Here is a 27,041-nt window from a genome sequence, read left to right on the forward strand (position 1 = left end):
TGTATAGCTCTGGCTGTCCTGGAACTCACTCTGTAGACCAGGCTGGCCTTGAACTCAGAAATCTACCTTACTCTGTGCTGGGATTAAAGGCATGTGCCACCACCGCCTGGCTGGAGCCTTTCTTTACCTTTGTGATTTGTTATTTTAATTGCCACACTATACATAGATACCAAAAAGACCAAATTGCAAACATACTGGACCAGGTATACATAATATGTAAAAATAGGGTGTGGCTTAAAAGGTATCATTATAGCTAAAATAAATGTTTATTTTATGATATGATATATGACTTGAAGTAGGATTGGGTCTACTGGAAATTTCCATAGTTTATAGAAGTGCTGCCTAGTGGTAGGGTAGGGCTATGGTGGTCATGGACTCCTATAAGGAGGACCTTTGGGAGTATAGGCTACTCACTATAAATGACTACCCCAAACTCCATAAATTAGCTCAAACACTTAGAGAACTGAAAGATCTTAGAAAATAGTTATAGTTTAGGACTAGGGAAAAGCTTGCATGACAAAAGCATGGAAAGTTATGTTATTAATTTACTGGTTTCTAGAGGACAGTGAACACATTCCTGTGCATACTGCATACAGTAATGAGATTAAGAATGTTGTGAAATGACTGAAGGAAAGGCCACCCAGAGACTGTCCCTTCTGGGGATTCATCCCATATACAGTTACCAAACCCAGACACTATTGTGGATGCAAACAAGTGCATGCTGAAAGAAGCCTGATATAGCTATCTCCTGAGAGGCCCTGACAGAGGCAGATGTTCACAGCCAACCATTGGACTGAATGAGGCAATAGAGGAGTTAAAGGACTGAAGGAGTTGAAAGGGTTTGCAACCCGATAAGTAGAACAACAATATCAACAAACCAGACCCCCCAGGACTCCCAGGGACTAAGCCACCAACAAAAGAGTACACATGGCTCCAGCTGCATATGTAGCAGAGGATAGCACTGTCATGAATTAATGGGAGGAGAGGTCCTTGGTACTATGAAGGCTAGATAGATGCTCCAGTGTAGGGGAATCGAGGGCAAGGAGGTAGGACTGGGTAGTTGGAGGAACATCCTCATAGAAGCAGGGGGAGGGAGGGAAATTGGGAAAGGGGATAACATTTGAAATGTAAATAAGGAAAATATCCAATAAAAAAAAGGGGGGGAGGATGTGGTGAAAAGAATTACTTTTATGTCACTTTTCCCACCTATTCATGTGGGTTAGTGACTAGCAAGTTAGATTGTACTGGAACTTCGACCAGGTTTTTACTTTCTCTCTCCACATATATTGTCTTATTGAATTATCTCTAATGATCTATAAAAAGCCCGAGGCAACCGTGAAATCTATAGCTCCCAGGGGATGGACACACAGCTTCAGCCTGGCCTGCTGGCCACACCCAGGGCCCCACCAAGACCTGCTCCTTGGAAGCAGCAGCCTCTGAATAATGTGCACCTCGTGATGTTTGGACCCGTGTTCCCTTTCTTCTGAGCATATCACATGGTCCTGGAGGACAGGGATTGTTTCTCCGGCTCCCTTTCGTTCACCCTCATGAAGCTTCTCATGCCACACTGCAGCAGGAGAGCCCTCCCAGAACATAGAAGACAGAAACTGGCCCATCGTAGACCTGGGCCAATTCAAACTCAGGCAGAGTTCCTGGGAGTCAGGAAGACTGTACTTCCCTGACAACCCTAAACAGGAAGTGACAACAGAGCCCTGGGCATTGTGACAATGTTGCTGGCTACATTCCTTTCCCTGATCTGATAGGGTAGTGCTCCTAAAGCCATTGGTTGCCTATCCATCTCCTTCTAGAATTCCTGTCTTGTCAAACACAGGCAACTTATGTCTGTCCTTTCTCTTTCCCATGGAGAACTGATTGAAAAAAGTATACAAAAATTATAACTTAATATCACACTTCTATACCAGTGGCAAGCTTACAAGGGCTTGTTAGGGATAATGGAGGATATGAGACAGACATGCTCTAAATGTGCATGAGCTCCAGTAAGCAAGTGGTAGAGTGATTGTTGTTCAACTCTTCAGATTATTTCAACCTGAGGCAATTTTTCAACCTTTGTCCCAATAGTTATACAAAAGAAGGTTCATTCCTCTCTTCTATAATCATATCCCTCCATAAGCCATCCTGAAAATACAAATTCCCAATACCTAGAAACGTCATATCTCACAGGTTCTCACTACACTACAACTGTTGCTTTGCTTTGGCAAGGGAGGTGTTTCTTTTTCTTCTCCCCACACTCTCCCACCATAACCCTTTCCTCTTGACAAGGTCTCATTATGTAGCCCAGGTTGTTCTAAAAGATGTTTACAATCCTCCTGCCCCAGCCTACCTAGTTCTAGAATCTCAGATGTATGCTAACATACTGGACAAAATGGTTTTCCATTCTTCATGTGCTAGATTCCAACCCAGGTCCTTGCACAGGCCAGGTTGGTGAATGACTACTGGGCCACTCCTCCAACCTCACTTTCCACATACTGACATAGCAGATGTTTTACATGAACAATTAAACATCTGTCTCGGTTGCTCACTCCCCAGCAATAAATAACTACATTTACTCTGAAAGGGAAGGAAAACGAAGAGTAGTTTGTTTTCAATTCTAACAATGTATAAGAATTCTAATCATGAGCCAGTGGTCAGCTGTGAGATTTAGACTAATAAGCTTTGAATATGAATTACAAAATCATTACCTCTTTGACTTGTTCAGCCTCACTAAGGTGGCTTGGAGGATCTGGCTGCCGGGTGCCCAGTGAATCTGACAGAGCCTGAAGGGCTTGATCATTCATGACTCCCTGTTAAAAAGGAAAAAGTCTATGCATAAAAACACAACAATGAAACAATTAAGAGCTTAGATAATCTATATTATCTACTTGCTTGTTTGTGAACTACACATTTTTAAATACAGAAGATGAATTGTGGATTGGGAAATTATTATATGGAGGAAATATTATTTGAAAATTAAAAGAAGAAGAGAAAAGAACCTTACTGACAAATGAAAACTTGGTCTAAGATACCAGACCCATTCCTATAGCAACAGCTGTTGGGCACACTTCAACCCTTATTTGGCAAGTAAGATATATGATTATAGTAATGATATTATTTTACCAAAATTAAAGCTAAAAGCAAGTAAACTTGCACAACTCTATTTTTCTGTTTTTTAAAAATGTGTTTGTAAAGCCCCACCCTTCGTCATAACAGCCAAGCTCAAGTAAGTGAGAAGTTGAAGTGGGTTCTAAAGACATAGTGTTGGGGATATGAGAAGTCCCACTCTCAGGGTGTGGTGCTCCCTACAGTTCCCTTAGTCCTACTGATAAAAATAAACTGTTCACACCAGAAGGGCAGAGTAGAGGCGGCCCTGATAGAAATGGTCCTTAACATTATCAGCACCATTCACAGGGCATATACACCCACATCCGGCCTGGAGCTGCAGGACCAAGTTTGAAGACTGAGAATTAGGTTATAGCTGGTTGCTGTTAAAAGAGGCACACAGAAACAGTTGTGCTGACATCCCTGTAGTGACTCACAAAGCTCCCTTTAGGAAGCTTCAAGTCTAAGATTTCATGGTCTGTGAATAGTGTCTCTTGTATGTTAGAAGATGAGATGGTCTTTCTTAGGATAAATCTGTGGCAGGGGTAGGGGTAAGTGGGTGTGTGTGTGTATACAACATAGAGAAAACACTCCATACAACAGATCTAGGGCAAGAGGCTTATTTTGTGGGGGGGGGGAAGTGGAGGAGTAAGCAAAAAGCTGTGTCCACGTGGAGACATAAGACAAAGATAGAGACAGACTTAGACCTACTGAAATAGAGAGAGAAAGGACAAGAAAGACAGGGAGAGAAAGAGGGAGAAGGAGAGGGAGCTGGGGAAAGAGAAGGAAAGGGAGGGCAGGAAGGGAGGGAGAAAGAGACAGAGACAGAGACAGAGACAGAGACAGAGACAGAGACAGATGGATCCAGGGTAGGGCTGCCACTGAGTCACATGGTATAGGCCCTGGCTTACAACAGTCATGTATGACTAGAGTAAAGCCTGTGCTTTAGAAGCATTCATAAATACGCAACCCAAGAAAGTCCCTGCTGTCATATGGGCCCTGGCTATTTAAGTAAGTACCTCTTCCACCTTCCTTTTCTTCTCCTGGGGGGGAACAGCACTTCTGCTCACTCCTGCAGACTGAGCTTTCAACGTTTCCCCTGCAGACTTCTAAAAAAGAAAACACAATGTGACAAACCGAACTAAAGCGTTTTTACAGCCAAGACACTTTCTTGCAAAGTTTTTCTGACCAGGACTGAAATCAATACCTCTTTCTCAGTTGGCTTTCCAGTTGGAGAACTACAGGTGAAATCAGATGACAAGGCATCAATAGCATGGTCAGTCCCCATAGGTGTCTAGAGAAAAGAGCACAGGGTAACACCTGAGAGTCCAGCAAAGAAACAATCTTTGCATTCCTTAGATCCAAAGGAGAAACGTTAATGAAATAAGTCATGTTTGGAAAGGGTGGGTTCTCTTCCTCCTTTTCCTTCTTTCAAAGGAGTTACATGTTGTTATATGTGCTCATACTACTAACAATTATTAGTATTTACTATATATCCTTCCATCCCATCATCTCCACCTCCATATTATATATAGTCAAGGTCAGAGAAATAGCCCCATGCCTACTACCATGCTTTGATAGGATTTCTTCATTTGTGTTTTCTGGTCTTAGAGATTGAATCTAGAGCCTCATGCACATTAGGCAAGTACTCTGCCACCCTGATATCTGAGATTTAGCCCCGGTTTACTTTTTAATTTGAGACAGAGTATAAATTATCCAGGCTGGCCTTAAACTCAGCTTTCTGCATAACTGGATTACAGGACTGTTCCACCAAACCCAGTTTGGTACAGGTAGTTCTATGTCCCCAAACAAAGAAAACGGTGTTAATACAGATCTTAAAAGACATGCATACAAACTCACGGGAGGGTCTGGATGAGGTCCTGTGATCCCTTCATTTTTCTGAAACAAAAATTGAAGAAGTTAAGAAGGAAAAATTAATTCTTCTGATTGACAAATGTATTCTCAGTGAAGCTAAATTGTGTATTCTCTCACTCACATGCTCAAGAAGAACCCTAAAATGGTAATTTATGTAGATATAGAACCTCTATGTGAGGAATTCATTAAAGCAATGTCATTACTGGGAATCCTTATCAAATGGGACTAATATCCTTATGAAGAGAACAAATTTGGGCCCAGAGGAAAACAAAGAGGAAAGATGATGTGAAAGGACCCAGGGAGAAGACACTCGTCTACCAGCCTAGCCAACAGACCTAGAAGAGAATTACCCCTCTGAGCGCTTGAAAGGAGCCAGCTGTTTCTACACCCTAATTACTAGTTCCATAAACACCAGGCAATGCTTTGCTCTTAGTTAAACTATCCAGTCTGTAGTACATTGTCAGACAAGTTCCAAAGAATAACACACCGAGGTTCCTTCTCAGTAATAACAACTGTATGTGCACCATTCCATTTTATAATTTTGATATCATTATAGAATTGTCTTCAAAGAAGGAAATAGTAAGATAACTTACATCCAGAAGTTTCCTATACTCTGGAGGGATAGTCCCTTCTTTTATACCCAATGCCTCAAGGTAGGTAGAATCCATTGGGTCCTGGAAGAAAATCATGCATAAAGACATATTATGTAGTTAATCTGATGAGAATGATAAGTGAAGCTAAAGTACTATTCCAATACTGATCTTTCTGTACCTACTGAGATGAAAAGAAATCATTTAGAAGCTAAAAAATCTAACCCTAAAGCTCTACTTGCATACTAACAATTATTTAATTAGCTTTAGAGATAGCACCTGCACTTTAAGTCCATCTTCTCTATCATTTTCTATTGAATTATCTTTTTCTCAGTGGTTTTTTTTTATTTTTCATATACTCTAGAAGTAAATGCTTTGTAACTTTTGAAAATATTTTCATTTATTCTATGGTTTATTTTTAATACTGTGATACATGTAATTTTATTACTGAATTTAAACTGAAGAAGAGAGTATTTTAATATTTAAAAACATTGCAAATGTAGGAATTCATAAGCAATATACATTATAACTGTATGTTTTCAAATGCTATATAAATAGTATCATTTTGTTGCTTCTGTTTATTTTATTCAAAATCATGGCTTTTGTAATATATCCATATTGATACATAAGTAAGGCATTTTCCTTTTAGAAAGCACCGAATGGTTTCCTATTTTCTGTTGACCACATTGGTCTCAAATGTTCTGCCATTATCCTTCACTGTACACAGGTAATGCTTCCAGAGTCTCTCTGGAGGGGTTTGTGATAATGCCTAAATCGGCCTGTCAGATTCTTAAGCCTTTGGCAGTCTGGCCATGTTCTATGCTAGTTTCCTAATCCCCTGGTAGACCCTTACACCATTTGTTCATGATGCAAGCAACTTTCTCTAAATTCTCTACTGAGTAAATTCTTTGTCTCTGTTTTTCTATTTATTGTAAAGTATAGAAACAAATATTTAATGGTATCTGTTGAAAATGTTTTCATCTATGCTACATTTTTAACACCAGAAAAAAAAATTACGTTGTTCCTTGGAAATCAATAATAGATTAACTTAGGATCATAAAGATCTAAAACTCAAAATAAGTTCAAGTCCACTGCATCAAATATAAAGGACATAAAACAAGATGTTCTGACCTAGTCAGTTGTTCCAGTGAGAGTTTTAGCATTGTCAGACATATTGTGAATCAAAGCCGCTGTGTAGTGTCACAAGGCAGACCATTTCCACCCTCACCACTGAGTTTTGGTTTATAATATCAATTCTGATACCATCATGTTTCTACATAATCAACAGAACATGATACACAGTCCTATGCTTGATAGCCATAGCTTTATTTGCTTTCCTACCCATTAACAATGAATGCTTACTGTGTCATCCAACACATACCGAAACTACTGGTCCAGTATATGGTGGATCATCTTTGTTAGTATCTTCATGGCCGCCCAAGGTGTCTATCAGGTCATCCAAGACAGCATCCAGGCCTGCCTAGAAATGGAAGAGATAAGATATGTTATTTGGTAGATATATTTCTCTTGATTTTTAACTACTAAAATATATCAAATACTTAAGTTTTCCAAGTTCAAAAATATTTAAAATGTAGTTCATTTTTAATATGAAGACACAGGTCCAAATTCTTAATTGGAAAAATAAAAAGCCACATTCAGGTAACAATCACCATTTCAAAAAATTCCAAGTTATTAACTACAGCAACAAAGTAGTTCACAAAAGCTACCAAGCCACAAAAGCTACCAAGCCACTGTACTGACAGTCAAGAAGGAAAAAGACAAAGAAATGAAAGGATTAGACATTGGTACTTGTTGCTTTTTAGTATCCCCCATAGTTTCATTCTAGCAAAATCTGTAGACAGTAACTCTTTCAAAAAGAAGCTACTTTTTTAAAAAAAAAAATTCTTGTATTTTTTCCATTCTTTAATGAGCATAGTTGTTCATTGACTTGCCCAAAGACAACCCTGAAGAGACATCATGTGAGATCAGTCCTAAAGACATATGAATTGCCAGTTTAGTTTGCCAACATAAACTTACCATATTAATGAGAGGTTACTGTCAGCATCTTCTGTAGCTATGGCTAGCTCACTCTGAACAGGCACCTCACGTGGAAAACTGCCACTGTGTTCTCACCTTGGGCATCTTTTCTGCTGCTTCCAATTTCATATACTCTGCATGTTCCTGACCTATGTATGACCTGTATGACACTACACACCTCAAATTGAAAAGTGTCACTGAATGTCTGATGGTGTCCTTTTAGAACTACCACAATCCTCCAATGGATTTTAGGACTTATCGGATTATTGATATGTGTAACAAACTGGGGCACATTAGCTTTAGACTACTTTCCCCCTTTTTATTATTATGGTGGTTTCTTGCAGAAGAGGGGATAGGTTTTTTTTAAAGTACTTTATATTCTTTACCAGTAGAGAGGCAATAAAGAATACTTTGACAACCCTTAGATATCCCCACTCAAAAAACCAAAAGACTTGCCAAGTCTCAAGAAGCCATGAATGTTGCTAAAAGAACACATATTTTCAGAAGAGAAGCTATATCTGAACTTGGTGTAATAAAACTAGAATTTTCAAAATAGAGGCTTGTACCATAAAATGGTACAAATACAGTATGATGGCCACACTGTCAACTCAGTCATAACTTTTAAAATTTAAGACATTTAATTTTTCCTTTAGAACAACAAGAATTAGGCTGAGACAAGCAACAGAGGATAACTGTCTGATGATGAAGTGACGTTTGGTCTCCATACCTTGTCAGATGGCTTGTTCTGTGTGGAGTCCATAGGTAAAGCTGGTGTTAATGATTTCTTGTCTTTTTTCTAGAGGGAGTTTAAAAGGACTTTTAAACTTTTCATACACCTTAATGACACAGCATTATGACACATTCAAGATGAATTATTCAAATATTAACAACCTAGAGCATGTACTAGCCCCATGATCTACTCTGGATAGTAATGGCAAATGCTTCAAAACTACTACAAATATTAAGCCTGTTTAGTGACAGGAAAGAGAGGAGGCTCAGGAGGAAGAGAGATCAGGCTCACGGAGGAAAATGAAGTGATAGACTGGTTTAAGTATGTGATAAGTCTAAGGAAAGAAAAGAAAGGCAATTAAAATGTTGTTTGTTCCATAGAAGGAACAATATGAACTAACCAGTATCCCTAGAGCTCCCAGGGACTAAACCACCAACCAAAGAGTACACATGGTGGGACTCATGGCTCCAGCTGCATATGTAGCAGAGGATGGCCTTGTAGGACATCAATGGGAGGAGAAGCCCTTGGTCCTGTGAAGGCTCTATGCCCCAGTGTAGGGGAATGCCAGGGCCAGAAAGCAAGAGAGAGTGGGTTGGTGAGCAGAGGGAGTGGGGAGGGAATAGGGGTATTTTTGGAGGGGAAACCAGGAAAGGGGATAACATTTGAAATGTAAATAAAGAAAATATCTAATAAAAAATGATGTTTTGTGTATGGAAGAGATAGAAGTTGAAGAGAAGGGAGAAGAGGAGAGGGAAGGGAGACAGAAGAAGATAGGAAGGGAAAGATTGAGAGGAAAATCGGAAGGAAGGTAGTGGAGATGAGGTGACTTTCTCTGGGTTACAGAGCAAGGAACAAAACCATGATCTCCACCAGGATTGCCTGGCCCTTTATTCACCATATTGTCCTGGGCCTTGAAACCCTAAAGGTTGTTTCTGAGGCAGCTTCTGGTAGCTGTTGTTCTCTCTGTCTCTGCATCGGTTCAGCAGGGCAATGGTGTCTCTCGCCTTAGTAGCTCATTGCTCTTTCCTTGACTTTCCTCATATATTTTCTCCTTTGACTATAAATTACTGCAGTTCCCTGAAGCTGGTAATTTTCCAGCCTGCAACCATCCTGCCTCTGTCCAGACATAATCTCTGAAGATGACCCTGGAGAGCATCAGTGTGTCACCTCTTATCTGTCACACTTGTCACAGCGAAGCACCATTCAGATTCTGCCCTTGTCCTGCCACCTTGGGCATCTCTTCTGCTGTTTCCAGCAGCACATGCTCTGTCTATTCCTGACTTATGATGGTGGTCTATGCGAAATGCTCTAGGGTCAGGAACTCTTGGCAGGAATTATATTGGTTAGGTTATTTCGTTTAGGTTCTTCCTGGGCCATGTATCATTTGACCGTATCAATTTCAGGCAGCGGATCTCAGACTGCCTGAATTTGTATACCAGTAGTGACATACACAGGTGCTTGAGAATTATAAATCACTTCCCCTGTTTCTCATTTTCATAGTGATATGAGGACAATGATGGTATCTACCTAGGGGTTGTGAAGGTTATGTTAATGTTTGATACTTAGTAAGTATATGTAAGCACTTGCTATATAACTAAATACCAAATTAGTAACTGCTATGATTTTTGGTGCTAAGAACACAATGCCAGGTGCAAGCCAGAGTCTGGCCATCTAAGCCCCTTCCTAGAGAGTCAACTGCCTCTTTGTGTAGTTGTGTGCACACTCACAACTCTTCCTCCTCCCTCTTCCTGTCTCATCTTTTACTTTCTATCTCCTCTATCTCCATTTCCTCCTCCCTCTCCCATTTCCCTTCCACTTCCTCCTTTTTTCTGTGCACCACACAATGCATTAATTACTTTGCTACATACCTTTCCTTAGGCCTGCCAAACCTTTAAATTCAGTTTAGCCCTAATTAGGCCCAGCCCTTTCTCCACATATATTCTATAAGCTTCTGCTGATCTCTCAAAGTAACCAGAGGTCGAGCACAGTGCTATAAGTCTGCCACTCCACTCCTGTGCAGGCACTTGGTCTCAGCGTTGACCTGTGCTTGGATCACATAGTGAGCACCTCCAAAAGCTTGGTTGTTGTGGCATCTATCTTGTCTTACTTACTTCAGTGTTATCAGCTGACTTATGCCATATTCTGAAGCCCCAGCACATTGTACACTTGCTTTACCTCTGCCATCCTCAGCCAACTCCTTCCTAAATCTGAATGTTTTGCCTCTGCAATAACTTTGAATAGCTCTCCTCTTTTCTTCTATTATAGCTCTAAGCTACATAATGACTCACCAGCAGCACTGAAACAGCCCTAAACAACCTACACCTTCCTGTCAGTACCCATAAGCGCCTACAGCATTCTCCCAGCAGCCTTAACCTGTCTTTCTGGTCTTACAGCCAGCCACCCTTGGACTCTGCTTTCTGACACTGGAATGAGCTTGTGACCAGAACTCATCTGAAACTACTCAACACCTCCAAGTGTTTGCAAGACTGGAATCCCAGCTCTGTCCTACCTCAAAGGGGAGTGCTCTCTCTGTCTCTGTCTCTGTCTCTGTCTTTCTCTGTCTCTCTGTCTCTGTCTCTGTCTGTCTCTCTCTCTCTCTTTCCCTCCCATCCCCCTCCCCCTCTCCCTTTTCCCCTCTCTCTCAGTTCTGTGAATTCCCTGAGTCATATGGAATCTACCTTGTTTCATAAAATGTTTCTCTAAGTAGACGCTTTTCTTAATCTGGCTAGCATATTCTACAGTCAACTATAATGCTTCAAGCCTGTCATATAATAAAATAAGACAAATTTGATTAGTCCTACTGAGATGGGTATGAATCAGGAGTAAAGTAAAAATAAAATACTTATGGAAAGTCCAAAATCAAGCCAATGAATAACAGAATTCCATGTAACCTTTTCTCATTTGGATCATTTAACTTTTACTGATAACATGGGCTAGTTAATTGCTAACATCAAACCTCAAATTTTGAATACACTTAAAAAGTTTGTGTTATAACGTATCTAGTTAAATCTACTATTTTTCAAATTAGTTCATATAAATATACACTTGGTATTCCCAGGGTGATGGTAGTCTATCATACAAGTAATCTATCATAAAATCCCTCATATGTAAGTGTTTTTATGTAAAAGTTTTTGTGAATTTGGTTAAAATAATGTGCCTGGAATCCCAAGATCCAAGAAAGCAAGATGTTTCAAGGAACTTTCACCTTTTTTGTGACTTTCTGCACACTCCCAGACTGGCATATGAAGCTCCTCCAATGCAGGGTTCATGGGACTGGCCAACACATCTAGAATCATGCTATCAACTTACACCACTGCTGTGATTGTGGCTTAAGTGTCAAGGCTGCTGTTGCGAACATTCAAAGCTGAGCGTAATGACTATTCAAGTACTCATGAAAATTTTATGTCCTTGATTTCATACCCATGAACCTGGAAGGCAAGGCCTGAACCCACTTACATTTTAATTTCTTTGGCATTGATATCAGGCCTTAGAAACCAGATGCCCAATAAGTATTTACTAAATATATACATTTCAAAATTATTTTAGTGTTTTTCTCACTTTAAATTCCCAAAACATATGAGCTTCTTCACAAAAATACATGCAAACAGTATCCATTGTTTCTGAATGTCGGGTTGTCTGCTATGAGCTTCTTAGAACCAGAGCCTCATAAACAGAGAAGCTCATGTTATGTCTATATATGTGTGCTCACCTTATCAGCTGCCTTGTCCAAGGCAGTGGCCACAGTCACACCTCCAGTCACACTCTCTCCACCAGCAGAAGGAGCATCTTGAAATTTTGTCTGAGAGCAGAGATAGAAAAGTGACAGGACTAAGCATCTTTGACTGTGACCAAGATCATGAGTTTCAAATGTCACCAACACCTGCCAGTTTGGTCTCATGAAATCACTGTGGAGAGAGTTTGCTAGCTTCCTCTGCATGTGATGCAGAGTTGTGCACAATATAGGGCTGGTCTCAAGAGCCTACAGAGTCCATTTAGGTCACACAGATGTGAAAACACCATTATACCTGGCCAATGATCTCAATGTGCTGTGTCAAACTGGAGCCCACAAAGGAATTATGGACACTCCCCCCCCCCCAACTGCTGTCATCGGAGCCCAGTTCTCCAGATAGTCTGATTTTTAAGAGAAACTATAAATTGGGATTTTATGTGAAATGCCCAGACATCTTTTGCCAGTACCTTATTAAAAAAATAATTTTAAGACAGTTAAAAATAATTCCCAACAACACTGTAAGCCAAACAAACAATGTGGTTATATTTAACTGCTGAATCACATATTTGTAAAATCTGATATAAAATATATTTTGAAGTAGACCTAGTTTTTATCTTCCAAATGTTCTCAATAAGAAGCTTCTCATATATTTCTTCTTCTAAGAGCAAAGTGTCTCTAATTGTGTAATTACAGAATCAATTTCTGAGTTTCGGTTTCATATGTTCATGTCTTCTACAAGATCATAAAAATGCTTCAAGAGTTCTGTGTAAAGAAGCAAAAGGAGTCAGGCATGCTGTAGCCCCAGTTGCTTTGAAGGCTGAGGCAGGAGAATTATTAGAGGCCATGGATTCAAGAATAGATGGAAACACACACACACACACACGCACACACACACACACACACACACACACACACACACACACACACAAACACGGTGGTGGGAGAGAGTAACATACAGAAAGATGAATGGACCCAGAGAGACAGAGAACAAATATGAGCGAGAATACAAGGCACCTGCAATAGTTCCCTGGCTGAAGTTTACAAGGGCCTAGAAGGCAACTTCATTCCAAACTTTTCTGCTTGGGAGACACCAGAGTCATGACTGGTCACTATGGGCAGCATGAGAAGGCTGAACAGTGCATTGGCTTAAATCTACCTGCTGGCCTTCCTCAGGCACTGCATTATCCCATATTCTTACAATGCTTCTTGCAAAACCAGTGCAACAACAGCATTACGTCAGTACAATACCAAATGCAACCCCATAAATTCAACTGTACACTTTGGGCCAATAGGGGCCACACCTAATAGTAAGTTGATATTAGTGTCATCATATTTATCATGCTCACCTTTGAGTCCGATGATTTCTCTGACACCATCTGTTCATTTGATCTGGAAAGTGCTTTTTCTTTATGAGCATGCTTATTTCCTGTATCTGATGCATGCTTGGGAAGATTTTTGGGCTGAAAGCACATACATATATTATTAACATGAAGGTGGTTTAAAACAGTTCAGATATTTTTATTTATAGAATAAAAGCTATGTATAACAGTTTTACTTTTTACAGTGTTGAATTGTGAAAATATCAATTAGTATGAGGTAAATGCCATTGTACATTTGTACATAGTACAAAATCTGAAATACTGCAAATTCTCCCAAAATCTTCATTAAGAATCACTGAACACTCCAGGTGGTAGTGGATCACAGAGGCAGAGACAAGCACATTTTTATGAGTTCGAGGGAAGTCTGGTCTACAGAGCTAGTTCCCAAACAGTCAAAGTTAAACTGAGAAACCCTGTCTTTAAAGACAAAAACAAATCAAAAGAAAACAAAATAACAGAACACTGCTGTTCCCATACGATGGCACCGGGTCAGCTGAGGAAACAAGTCAGTCTCATATCACAACAGATATTGCTACACAGGATCGAGGCCCAGCAATAATCACTCACCTCTGACCCTTCCTTTGGCCTTCCTTTTGACTTTTTCTCATGAACCACAGGTGGCTGTTAATTTTAAAGAAGTAAAAGCTGAATTATTATATTAAAATCTACTATTCTTATAATTACAAATTGCCCCATGAATACGATCTCGACTAAACTCTCCTGTCCTTAGGAGGAGCTCCAGGCATACATTGAGATCAACAGTGACCTGCCAGCAGATTCCACTGGTGGCCATTATCAGACACAGGAAAAACTGAGTCTCTCTCTCTCACTCTCTCTCTCTCTCTCTCTCTCTCTCTCTCTCTCTCTCCCTCTCTCTCTCTCTCTCTTTCTCTCTCTCTAGAAAGATGTCTTCAAAGACACGCACTTGCTAAACTTCTGGCTGCTCTGCACATTCCCTCAGATTGATTAGTAGATGCCAGGCTATCTACAAAGGCATCAAAAGCATTAAGTTTGCTGAGCAGTGACACTCCACATCCCACTTAATTGATTTGAAAGTCTCTGTCCATAGGAGACGAAGTATGATCATATCCCCAAAGGTCCAATTCTCTTGACATTTGGTGGATAAACCACAAGCATTGAAATGTGGAACAGAAGACAGTTTTCAACTTATTTCTAAACGTTCTCCATAGAATCAACTATGCAAAGGCTGCAGGCAGGGTCCCTTTTACAGAATCAGATAAGCCTTACCTTTCACCCCATGACTCCATCTATATCTGGACTTCCAATGTTTCCCTTTGTTCTGTGACCTACAGAAAACCTTACAGCCCCAAGTATTTGCTTAAACAGTTGAATTAATATAGTGTAACACTGTACTGTAAAGAAAGATGTGTTGCTCCTGGCACACTGGAATCCACTTTTCTATGGAGGCAGCATTACTTTCAGACTGGACAGTCAAGTGACATGGAAGCAAGAGGAGTTTGTCTCAGAGTGACTCATATCAATTCTGTCATCCCAGAGAAGACTGTCAAGATTAACCTGCCTGCTATCATCCAAAGACCTAAGGGCAAGTTCAACACACTTCTCCTAGTGTTTCATGGTACCTATAACTTGCACTGTCTTTTTTCCTTTTAAAATTATTAGTGTATAAGTACATATGAACGTATTATGTGTGTACATGCATGAGTTGTCTGTGTATGTTAGCATGTGTACTCGTGTATGCATGCACATGTATATTTTTGTGTGTGAGTACATATGTATACATGTACATAAATACATGTGTATGTGTGACTGTCAGTATGTTTGTGCGTGTGCACATGCATACGTCATAGTGGTGTGGTAGAAGTAAAAGGCAAGTTTCAGGAATTGATTTTCTCCTTATGTTGCGGGTTCGGGGTTTGAACTCAGTCTTACTGGCAAGCACCTTTACTTACCAGGCAATCTCCTCTGCTTGACCTTTCCTCTTTTGTTCCTTTCTTTAAAAAAATATCAATTAGAATCTATATTTTGAATAAAATAACCTATGAAATACTTTTTGTTTATAAAATTTATATTTTAACAATATATGGATTTAATGTTGTAAGTGTTTTATAAGTATCCTATGAGTTTATATTCTACAGAATAGCCAAAGGTATTTAAATTAGCTGACAAATCCCTTTACCAATAAAGGAAACTATTCATTCATTATTATTTAAAAATGGTCAGAATAATTACTCATAGACTTAAACTATTTACCTCACTTGATTGTGACTTCTCAGACTCTGTTTTCACAGCCTAAATTGGGTGGGGGGAGGATAATAATAAAAAAGAGAAAGTAAGTTAAAAAGATAATACTTGAGATTGTTTACAAAGAATGTAATTGATTTTCTTCAATTAAGTGTTTGTTATTATTATCAATATAAAGTTTATGACTTAAGTTGATCATACATTTCAGATATGAATATTCATATGGCAAGTAACGTTGTGTGTATCAAGGACACATAAAGAGTTTTACTAATAATACTGTAGTAAACACATAAAGAACATAAAATGCAAGTTTCCCCCCTTCAAATCCAAGGGCTCTATCCTATGTCACTAACACACACACACACACACACACACATATACACACACACACATATCACACACACACACACACACACACGTAAATACACACACGTGTGTGTGTGTGTGTGTGATCAATGAAATATTTACCATGGCTTGGGTACAAAGTATGAAAGAATGAGGCAGTAGCAGAACCAAGGCAAAGAGCAGAGAAGTTATTTTTAGTGCCAGCATGTGCTTGATGGCTAAGCCTAGAGGAAGTCTGTAATGGAATCATGCTGTTTCAGAAAACTGAAGGCTGGAATTATAGCATGTGCTGAAAGGCTGAAGTGACTAGTAAACACAGCTGCTAGGCACAATGAACTTCATCACCTGCTCTCTGTGCCTTTTCTTGTCAGGTCGTTCCATCTGTTTGTTGACTGGAATTGCCTAATATAAGAGCATAGCCCCAAGAGTAATTTCATTTGTATCTGACACCCTACATAATGGGCCAAAATGTTCAAATCAAGACCTATACTTCTGACCTAACACATCTCCATGCATAAGTATCTAACTCCATGGGGATTTAGGCACATAAACACTAGAGTACCAAGCAAGTCTTTCACTTTGGGTCTATACTTTTTCATGAGGATTTCCATTTGTAAAATTAAGTTTTAAGATTCTTTCTTTAAAGAATGGATACAGAAATTGTGGTATATCTACACAATGGAGTACTACTCAGCTATTAAAAACAATGAATTTATGAAATTCTTAGGGAAACAGATGGATCTGGAAAATATCCTGAGTGAGGTAACCCAATCACAAAAGAACACACATGGTATGCACTCTCTGATAAGTGGATATTAGCCCTGAAGATCAGAATACATAAAGTACAATCCACAAACCACAAGAAACTCAAAAAGAAGGAAGACCAAAATGTGGATACTTCAATCCTTAAAAGGGGAAACAAAATACCCATGGAAGGAATTGCAGAGACTAACTATGGAGCAGAGACTGAAGGAAGGACAATCCGGCCTGATATAGCTGTGTCCTGAGAGGCTCTGACAGTACCCAACTAATACAGAAGTAGAGGCTCACAGCCATCCATTGGACTGTGCACAGGGTCCCCATTGAAGGAGCTAGAGAAAGGACCCAAGGAGCTGAAGGGTTTGCAGCCCCTTAGGACAAACAACAATAGGAACTAACTAGTATCCTCAGAGCTCCCAGGGACTAAACCACCAACCAAAGAGTACACATGGTGGGACTCATGGCTCCAGCAGCATATGTATGGTAGAGGATGGCCAAGTCTGTCGTCAATGGGAGGAGAGGCCCTTGGCCCTGTGAAGTTGTATGCCCCAGTGTAGGGGAATGCCAGGGCCAGTAAGCAGGAGAGAGTGGGGTGGTGAGCAAGGGGAGGGGGAGAGGGGAGGGAACAGGGGGTTGTTCTTGTTGTTGTTTTTTGGGTTTTTTTGGAGGGGAAACTGGTAAAGGAGATATCGTATGACATGTAAATAAAGAAAATATCTAAAAAAAATTCCTTCTTTGTGTAAAAACTATTGTAATTTTGGTTTTTTTCTATCTATATTTCCAATGTTTTACTATGACCCAATAAACAAACAAACAAGTCACAAGTGTCATCATTATAAGCCTTCTGGAAATTCCACCCATAGTTTTAAATATGATTTTGTAAATTATATTTCATATTCTTTAATATAGAATTGTACTCTAAAGTTGAAAGCATGCTTCTGAAGAAACTTTGTTTTACACAGCTTTAGTCAGCTAAAGGTGACCTGTCCAAATATATGAACAGCAAAGCCCCCATGAATACATACAACCAACATTGATGGAGAAAGAAAGTAGCACAGAACTTGATTCACTCTTTATGAACTTTCAAGGTGAGTGATCACAAAGCAGTCCAGCGTCTCCTGCTGCTTTTCCTCACTGCGCTGCTCGAGATGTCAGCAAAACCTCTACTTAAATTTTGTTATTGGAGAAGCTAGGTCAAATATTCTTTTAACTTATCATGTCTGGTGCTTTGTTGGCGAAGGTACAGTCATCTTCATGAAATGCCTCCTAGTTATACCAATATTCCTATTGTATGGAGGGAAAAATCAAAGCTCCTTATCAACTGTTTTTCTAAGAACTTTGGGGGCCCTTCAAACTACATCTTCACTGATGAATGTTTGTGTTTTTCTGATTGTGAATCTTCTCTTAGTTTACACAAACTTAATTTATTAAATACTTTACAAAGGAATAAGCTAAGTAATATTGTCATAATTGATATATATTAATACTTTCAATTTCACAATTTGGTAATCAAGATATTGCTTGGGAATTCTTCAAATTGCAATTAAGATGGCATGTTCAGACCTAAGTAGCTATTAATATAATGTACAGTGAAATCAATAATCACAAAAATATATTTTTCATAGTAATGGTATGAAACTCAATACTAATCAGATAACTCATGTGTTAGGGTCCATCCATCAGATCACAAACACTAGGACTTTCTTAAGTTCAATTAACACCTGACTAGTTATGTATCATGACTCTCAGAAAGGATAACAGGCCTCTTTTCAGTAAATAATTCAAGATCTAAAAAGTCAAATAGGTTCCCAAAGGAGTGTGAGAGGGACCTAGAGTTATGTATTCAGTTATGGGGCTGCATGGTCTCTTTACTGGCCAGCAGTTCATTCACAGTGGGCATTTGCTAAAGGACAGGCATGGCTCACTGTTTCCCTATGCTATCTTCTGAAATGGGTGCTATTATTATTTTCCTTCACCTTGAACAGATAAGAAAACTGAAGCAAAGAGGGCCTGTCCAGTACACAGGTGGTGAAGAAATAGCACTCTTAAGTCCAGACACTCAGATTCTAAGGAATTACACCATGACTAAAACTTCTCTGAACTTCCATCCTACAATTAATGGTATGAAAACCAGTTCGAATGTTACAGGGGCAAGAAATATAGAACGCAGACCTAGACATACCATACATTTCATATATAGTGTGGCCTTCTTGAAAAATGTAAATAAGATAAGGATTTGTAATCTCTACTTCTCTGAATTAGCATCTTTTCACTAAAAGCTCCAAGTATTTGAAGACATGAACCCATGAAGCTCAAGCTCCTAACATCTCCAAGAGGAGATTACTACAATTGTCACTGTGAAATCATGAGAAACAGCAAAAACAATGAAGATAATATTGAGAGCTACATGATTGAAATATGTCAAAGAAAGAAAACAGAGGCAAACAGTGGCTTAGCTCAGTTATGGTAGAGTTTTATCACATGTGGCTCACTTTTGTCCTGCCTGTCTCTCTTTTCCATTTCCCATGTTCTTTTCTCCATCCAAGGTTTTATTTGTTTGTTTTGACCACCAGGAATTCTTATGAGGGATGCTTTGTGATCTTGCAGATTGCTGATACTTACTCTGAAAACTATAGCACATGGAAATAAGCATGGCCCTCAGGCTGAAGCATGGGATCAGACCTGGGCAACAGCTACATGAACCAAAACAATAGAAATGGCTCATATATCTATATTTCCTTGCCACTGATGGCAAATCCAATGAGGTTTTATTTTGCATTGTGTTTTACATATGCTTCTCCTTTAGTCTTTCAAGGTTAAGATGGATTGAGACAGTTAAGGACATACCTCAGCAGTATAGTACTTAGTTACTTAGTATACACAGCCCCGAGATTCTGTGTTCAATTCTCAGCACTACAAATATATATGTGTGTATTTGTCTATATGATGTTAAAAATATATTTGAACAGAATAGATAGCAAAATTAATATTATATGATTAAGAAATCAATATAAAGGCAAACTATTAAATAAAACCATCAAGGAAATATAAATTTTAAAGGTTAATTTTATAAAAACTTAGATAAATGGACAGTTTACTCCCAGATATTTGAATTGTTCTAGTTTAAGGTGAGGTAAGAGAATCCCTAGTAGTAACCTATGCTGTCATGTCCTCTGGAATAGGAAACTTCATAGACAACATAGAGACATGGAAGACAGAAAACAAACAAGAGCTGGAAGATATAGATAAAGTAATTTGATAATAATGGAGCCAGGAACTCTTAATACAGTCAAATACTGCAAAACACAAACAAACAAGATGAGAAAATTTTGCAAATGCCTCCTCTTTAAGCTGACCCCTGAAATATGTCTAAGAAACAGCTTGAATTGCAATAACTAAGGTAGAGATGTTAAGGCAGCTTTAGTCATCTGTCAGAACTAGGCTCACACTATATAGCAACTACATGCCTTTTATTCTCCTGAAATTCCAAGGAATATAAGACTAAGTACCCAACAGAGGTCAAAGGAATTTGAAGATGAGATGGCACTCTACTCCACGGCCCACATATCAGAAAGCACCTGAATCAACTGGTATCTTTTTCTTTTGCTTCTGTGGTCACTTAGTATAAGTTTTTCACTTGTAAATGTCTACCAAAAATATTACAATTATTCCCAAAAAACAAGAATTCCTATTTACTCAGTTCCAGGAGATGTATTTGGAGAGATTATCTCTTCTTTCCTAAATGTAATCAAGGGTAAAAAATTCCAGCAATTACTCCTTTGAAAGAGTCTCAAAGAAAAAAAAAACAGAGGAGTATTTCACAAGTTTCCAACTCAAGAAGAAGATGCTGGCTTCCAGAATGTGAACTTCCTAAGCTAAGGAGCACATATGTCAGTGAGCAAACTGCTGACAAGCAAATTAAAGAGGCATTTACTCAGAGTGCCCCAGAAGGTTCTTTTTTTTTTTTTCATTTGTTTTTATTGAATATTTTCTTTATTTACATTTCAAATGTTATCCCATTTCCCTGTTTTGGCCCTGCCCAGAAACCTCCTATCCCATCCCCCCTCCCACTGCTTCTTATAAGGGAGTTCCTCCACCCACCCACCCACCAACTCCTGCCTCCCAACCCTCAATTCCCCTACACTGGGGCATCATCTATCAAGCCTTCAGAGGAACAAGGACCTCTTCTCCCACTGATGCCTGACAATGTCATCCTCTGCTACATATGCAGCTGGAGCCAAGTGTACTCCTTGGTTGGTAGCTTAGTCCCTGGGAACTCTGGGGGGCCTGCTTGGTTGATATTGTTGTTCTTCTTATGTGGTTGAAAACCCCTTCAGCTCCTTCAATCTCTTCTCTAATTTCTCCACTGGGGACCCAATGCTCAGTCCAATGGTTGGCTGCAAGCATCCACCTCTGGCAGGGCCTCTAGACAGCTAGATCAGGCTCCTTTCAGCAAGCATTTCTTGGCATCCACAATAGTGTCTGGGTTTGGTAACTGTATATGGGTGAATCCCCAAGTGGGAGAGTCTCTGGATGGCCCTTCCTTCAGTCTCTGCTCTGAACTTTGTTTCCATATTTGCTATCTAATATATACAAAGAACTCAAGAAGTTAAACTATAGAGAATCAAATAACCCTATTAAAAATGGGGAACAGAGCTAAGCAAAGAATTCTCAACTGTTGAATACCGAATGGCTGAGAAGCACCTAAATAAATGTTCAATATCCTTATTCATCAGGGAAATGTAAATCAAAACAACCTTGAGATTTCACTTCACACCAGTCAGAATGGCTATGATCAAAAACTCAGGTGACAGCAGATGCTGGCGAGGTTGTGGAGAAAGAGTAACACTCCTCCATTGTTGGTGGGATTGCAAGCTGGTACAACCACTCTGGAAATCAGTCTGGCAGTTCCTCAGAAAACTGAACATACCTGAGGGCCCAGCTATACCACTCCTCATATACCCAAAATATGCTCCAACATATAACAAGGACACATGCACCACTATGTTCATAGAAAACTTATTTTAATTGCTTATTATAATAGAAGTTGGACAGAACTCAGATGTCCTTCAACAGAGGAGTGGATATAGAAAATGTGGTACATTTACACAATGGAATACTACTCAACTATTAAAAATGATGAATTTATGAAATTCTTGGGCAAATGGATGGAACTAGAAAATATCATCCTGAGTGAGGTAACCCAATCACAAAAGTACACACATGGTATGCACTCACTGATAAGTGGACATTAGCCCAAAAGCTCAGAATACCCAAGATACAATTCAGAGACCATAAGAAGCTGAAAAAGAAGGAAAACCAAAGAGTTAGTGCTTTGGTCCTTCTTAGAAAGGGGAGCAAAATACCCTAGAAGGTTCTTTACCTTAGTTTCTGTGGTACTCATTCTGGGAGACTTGCTGGTGGCAGCAGAGGAAGCTGTTACCTAGAAAGGAAAGAAACCAAAAAGTCAGATTTGCCATAACCCCCCTTAAAATGCCCTCAGCTTTTCTTCACCACATTGCTCTTACATTCCACCACAGTTTTTCCTTGTTTGTAGTAATTGGTATTGCCAGCCATGGGGTCAAAGTCTTTGTGACCAGGTGGATTCACAACTATCTGTTATATGCTACATAATACTGACCAGGAGGTTTTTTTTTTTTTTTATCTTCAGTTTCCCACACAGATTTTTTCTTCATTAGATAACAATTACCTTGCAAATTTATATACATAACTATTTGGTAAACTTTATTATAACTGTTAATATTATTTTTAAAAGAATGTGTACTTTGATACTTGTGAGAAGCCTTTCATAATTTTGTTTAAGTCCTAGCTAGGTGTTAGTTACTAGCACCCATGACTTTAAGTCTCAGTTTTTCAGACATGTAAAACAGACATAGTGCCTATTTTGATGGTTTTGTAAGTATTTGTGATAATTGTGTAAAATGTATGCTCCATTATACTAGCACATTATTTTAAATATGAGGTAGTTTGCATGAGAAGGAATCAATCCCTCATGTATTTGAATACTTGGTCCTGCACTAGTGGTTTTTGAAAACTGTTGAACTTTTTAAAGTGGAGCTTAGCTGGAGGAAGTGAGCCATTAAGATGGCATGGTTACAGGTGGACCATGATCACTGAAACTATGAGCTGAAATAAACCATGATTTCTTTTTTTTAATTGGATATTTTCTTTATTTACATTTCAAATGTACCCTGCTTTCTTTACATAAATTACTTCAGGTATTGTATCACAGCCACAAGTAACTATATATTTTATAAATATAAAATTTGTTGAAGAAACAAATATACAACACAAATGGCAATTCTCCTTTTAAGGCAATATAAGGAAGAGAAGATGGAAGATAGGATATAGAACGAGTATTGCTGTATTACCTGTCTTATATTGGCTCTTCCTTGGAGCATAAGACTTAGCTAATAAAAACTGAAATGCCCTCCTTTGGAATGTATAGTAGAGGTGGAGTCCAGCACGTGAAGCACCTAAGCAGTGGGTTATGCCTGAGCCCGTGGATGCATGCATGTATTGAGAATTATTCCATTACTTAGCTTGTATCATGCTAACATTAAAGTAGATTTGCCATTTTGGCAAATGCCAACTCAGGTTCACGTAAACCCCTTCACATCTGAGCCCATTAGACTTCACAGTTCCGGGATCTCATCTCACACAAGTTGCCTACTTAAGCAATTCACTGACAATATAGCTGTAACTCTATTAAGAAGGTGGGAAGAGTCTATAATGTGGGCCTCAGTCTGTCTCCAGTGCCTGGCCCTGAGCCACTTCAGAAGCTAAGTCAAGAGGCATCATAAGCCTCTCATTGCTCCTCTCTCCTTTTCTCCCACTCACATTCCCACTCAGGAGGAAGAGTGTGACCCTGCTACTACCCATTTTCCATGAACAAAATCACTTATCCACAAACCTCAGTTAATACTACGGTGGTAGCTGAACTATGGTAACTTACAGATAAAGGATCACAGTTTTAGAACACTAACTTTGCAAACAAAACCTATGAGCTTACTTTTTATCTGAACACTCTTAGACAGCAGTCAGGTGTGTGTCCCAACAGCATGCGCAGATATTCTCTCTCTGTCTGTCTCTTTCTCTGTGTGTCTCTTTGTATGTCTCTCTGTCTCCCTCTTCCCTTCCCTTCCCTTCCATTTCCCTCCCCCCTCTTTCCAAGCACTATAATAATCTATCTTACATATTCTCTTTAGGATAAGAAATTAGAACATATAAAAAGATAGATTTTCTTTATAGCTAAATTAGTGGAGAAATATATAAATAGCCATATTTTTCACTGAGAATAGAATTTATTGAGGGTTAAAATGTTCATACACAGACAATTCTACCTCCACAATGTGAAGATAGAAATGTATGAATTTCTAACAAAATTCAGTAAGTTCCCATTCCTTCAATGGTTTTCATCTTCTATGTCAAACAAGCAGCAGAATCAAACTCTGTACAAAAGTGTTTTTATGATGAAAATATTTAAGCAAAAATTAAAATTTAAAAGATTTTTGTTACTTATTTTATTTGTATGAGTATTTGCCTATATATATGCATATATATCTCCAGCAAAAGTCTAAAGAGAATATCATGCTCCCTGGAACTTTAATTATTGATAGTTGTGAACCTCCATGTGTGTGCTTTGAATTGAACCAGGATATTCTGCAAGAGTACCAAGTACTCTTCTCTATGGGGTCATCTCTCTGGCTTCATCAAAACTTATTAAAATATTTATAAGGTCACATATCTTTGGATTATCTCTGCACAACTACTACTCCATTAAATAATTCATGAAAGTGAGCCTCATGTCCAATAATGGAGACATTCAATGGCTCACCAGGAATAATAAAACCTCTCCATATACTCCATGCAGTAAAGAAGTATGGTCAAAATGGGACTTAGACATTGGCTGCACCTGCATGGGATACTCCATGGAAATTCCACATTAAGACATGTCAAATTTTCCAAAACTGAAATATAAATGCTGATTTTGGGGTGACTTGTCAATGGAAATGACCCTATCCCATTATTAACCCTCTCAACTCTGGGTTATTATGGTTCATTCAGTTCTTACTCTACAAGTGAAGGCAAAGAATGTCTAATGTTTATTATCACATGTAAAAGACTGAATGAATAGACCTTCATTTTGTACCATCTCAATTGCCAACCATGAACCAATAGTGAGTAAAAAGTTATGAAAAGTTAACTCCTAGATCTTTAAAGAGTGTGACCCTACCGTGTTAATGACTAACATAGACTTTAAACAGATGAGAAAATGGAGTCTCATGTCCAGGGTTCACCACAGTTTACTGGTTCCTTCAGTTTATGTGGAATACAGTGTGAACCTGTGTTAAGTTCTGGGAATATTGTGGTGAGATCAATAGATGTCTTTGTCTTTGTGAAAGGGAAGAGCCTAGTCAGGGCTGACATGAGTTAAACAATCACTGCAGCAAGTCAGAGTCCCATGAAAATTCAGACTATGGTATGAAGGTATGATAAATTACACAGGGACAAAGGATGAGGGGGAGCCATATAAACAAAAGCCCAGGGAGATGCATCCATAAATACGGCATGCATAGCTGCATATGATGGCACAAACACCAGGCCCACCATGTCCCAGCACTGAAATGCTTATTACTCACTGGTCCTGGGAATGTCAATAGCTGCCAGTTTTCAATATTCTCATACATTCACTGAAATACCTCCATGGAGCTAGCACTGCATGTCAGACTAGAGAGCAACTGAAGCTATACATACCCTTCCAAACCCAAGCAATGTCTAAGCACCCAGAACTGTGCTGATGATTTATGTGAGCTAAGGCAGGATCAGAGTAACAAGCATCAGAGTAAAGTCCTGATAAAAATAACTCATCATCCTCCCATCGAAGAGCCATAATCTAAAAAGCACTGCTCCAAGAATTGAGAATATACAATAAGACAGAACTATGACCTTGAGTAGTTGAGTCCGATGACATCAAAACAAGCAAACAAAATAAACAATCACACCAAACAGGTTTGTCTTATAATTTAAATGATGTAGCAGAAGTGTTAAAGGGTTTCTCATGGGATAAAACAAATGTTTGAGCTCCTAACAAAGGTCCAACTCAAGTGTGTTATAACAAGTTACATTAAAATAAAACAATGCTGATAAAACATTAGCTGTAGAATAAAAAATAAACATTTATCTTGTTAATTAACCTATATTTTCAGGCATTATTTTAAAAAATCTTCTCAAATTTGCATATTCATTATTGTAAGAGTTCCACAAATTTAGTACAATGAAAAATTAGAAATATCAGAGAAAGATAACTTGCTTTTAAGCCTCCTGAAAAAATAGAAGTGGTTTTATTTCCCAAAAGTCTCCCATTCTGGGCATATAAACCTTCCCTCCTGCCACATCTCCAATGCTTAAGCAGAATGAGCAGAGGCTCCTACTGTGCAGTATATCACAAAAACCAGAAACTGCTTTACTTGCTGTTAAAGCCCCTGAGTCTCCAGCACTGCCTCATCTTCATTTCCAATCCTCCACTACAGATTGGCCAGCACATCATATACCTGGACACATACCATTTAAACATCCCTGTCTTTGTTATTATCATGCAAATGTCACTGGTAAGAACTTTTTTCTCTTAAAACATGCATATCTCATGTGCCCTTCAGCCTGGTATCATAACTTCTCTACCTCAGCCACTCTTGCTGAGAATCTGCCTTCAACTCCAGGTCACTCTGGCATACAGAGGAAGTGGTAACACCATTGCATCATGAATGCTCTCCTCCACCAAATAGGTCTCCTTAAACAAGCTGTCTGTTGACCCATACCTAGTGCATCTCTCTCTAGGACCTTCCCCTGAATGTGTGTGTGTTTACTGAGCCTACATGAGAAGGGAAGGCCATTTGTAAAGGTGGAATAAATTTTGGTTCTTGGAGCCCCTAAAGGTTCTTATAAATGAGAAAAGGTGAGAGAGTTGAGCTTTTGACAAACGGACGGGCTTCTGGAATAATCTTTCATCCATTCTCTTTACATTAATTCCAGGTAATAGAGAAATTATTCCCTCAGCTTTTTACTTCTCTGTACTACAAAGCAGAGACCTAAACTTAATGCTTGGCTGCCAAAGGTATTCAGCTTCTTTCCAGGCACATTAACATGGCTTTTATAATACTCATGCACTACCTCCACTGGAGCCAACCAGCCTCATTTATAAAGTATCTTTTTTTTTTTTTCATTGTTATCACCATTTTTTTTTTATTTTGGATATT

At 38.9% G+C, this 27,041-nt stretch overlaps 1 protein-coding gene across 11 annotated transcripts in view; it reads right to left on the bottom strand.

Moving 5' to 3' along the window:
• Cast (calpastatin) overlaps positions 1 to 27,041 on the bottom strand; it is a 115,316-nt gene that overhangs the window by 36,549 nt on the left and 51,726 nt on the right. For 5 of the 11 annotated variants that reach the window (XM_031360676.1, XM_031360675.1, XM_031360679.1 and 2 more), the window contains 13 exons: positions 22,148 to 22,207; positions 15,670 to 15,708; positions 15,369 to 15,410; positions 14,005 to 14,058; positions 13,405 to 13,518; positions 12,038 to 12,127; positions 8,326 to 8,394; positions 6,943 to 7,041; positions 5,565 to 5,645; positions 4,957 to 4,995; positions 4,304 to 4,390; positions 4,116 to 4,205; positions 2,700 to 2,801 (listed from right to left, as the gene is read on the bottom strand). In XM_031360676.1, coding sequence (XP_031216536.1) covers positions 2,700 to 2,801; positions 4,116 to 4,205; positions 4,304 to 4,390; positions 4,957 to 4,995; positions 5,565 to 5,645; positions 6,943 to 7,041; positions 8,326 to 8,394; positions 12,038 to 12,127; positions 13,405 to 13,518; positions 14,005 to 14,058; positions 15,369 to 15,410; positions 15,670 to 15,708; positions 22,148 to 22,207 — 966 coding nt within the window. Of the gene's footprint in view, positions 1 to 1,451; positions 1,683 to 2,699; positions 2,802 to 4,115; positions 4,206 to 4,303; positions 4,391 to 4,956; positions 4,996 to 5,564; positions 5,646 to 6,942; positions 7,042 to 8,325; positions 8,395 to 12,037; positions 12,128 to 13,404; positions 13,519 to 14,004; positions 14,059 to 15,368; positions 15,411 to 15,669; positions 15,709 to 16,350; positions 16,402 to 22,147; positions 22,208 to 27,041 lie in introns of those variants that run through there. The other 6 variants (XM_031360685.1, XM_031360677.1, XM_031360682.1 and 3 more) reach the window with 4 other exon arrangements.

This window comes from Mastomys coucha, unplaced genomic scaffold, assembly GCF_008632895.1.
Source record: "Mastomys coucha isolate ucsf_1 unplaced genomic scaffold, UCSF_Mcou_1 pScaffold8, whole genome shotgun sequence".
In the NCBI taxonomy this organism is placed as follows: domain Eukaryota; kingdom Metazoa; phylum Chordata; class Mammalia; order Rodentia; family Muridae; genus Mastomys; species Mastomys coucha.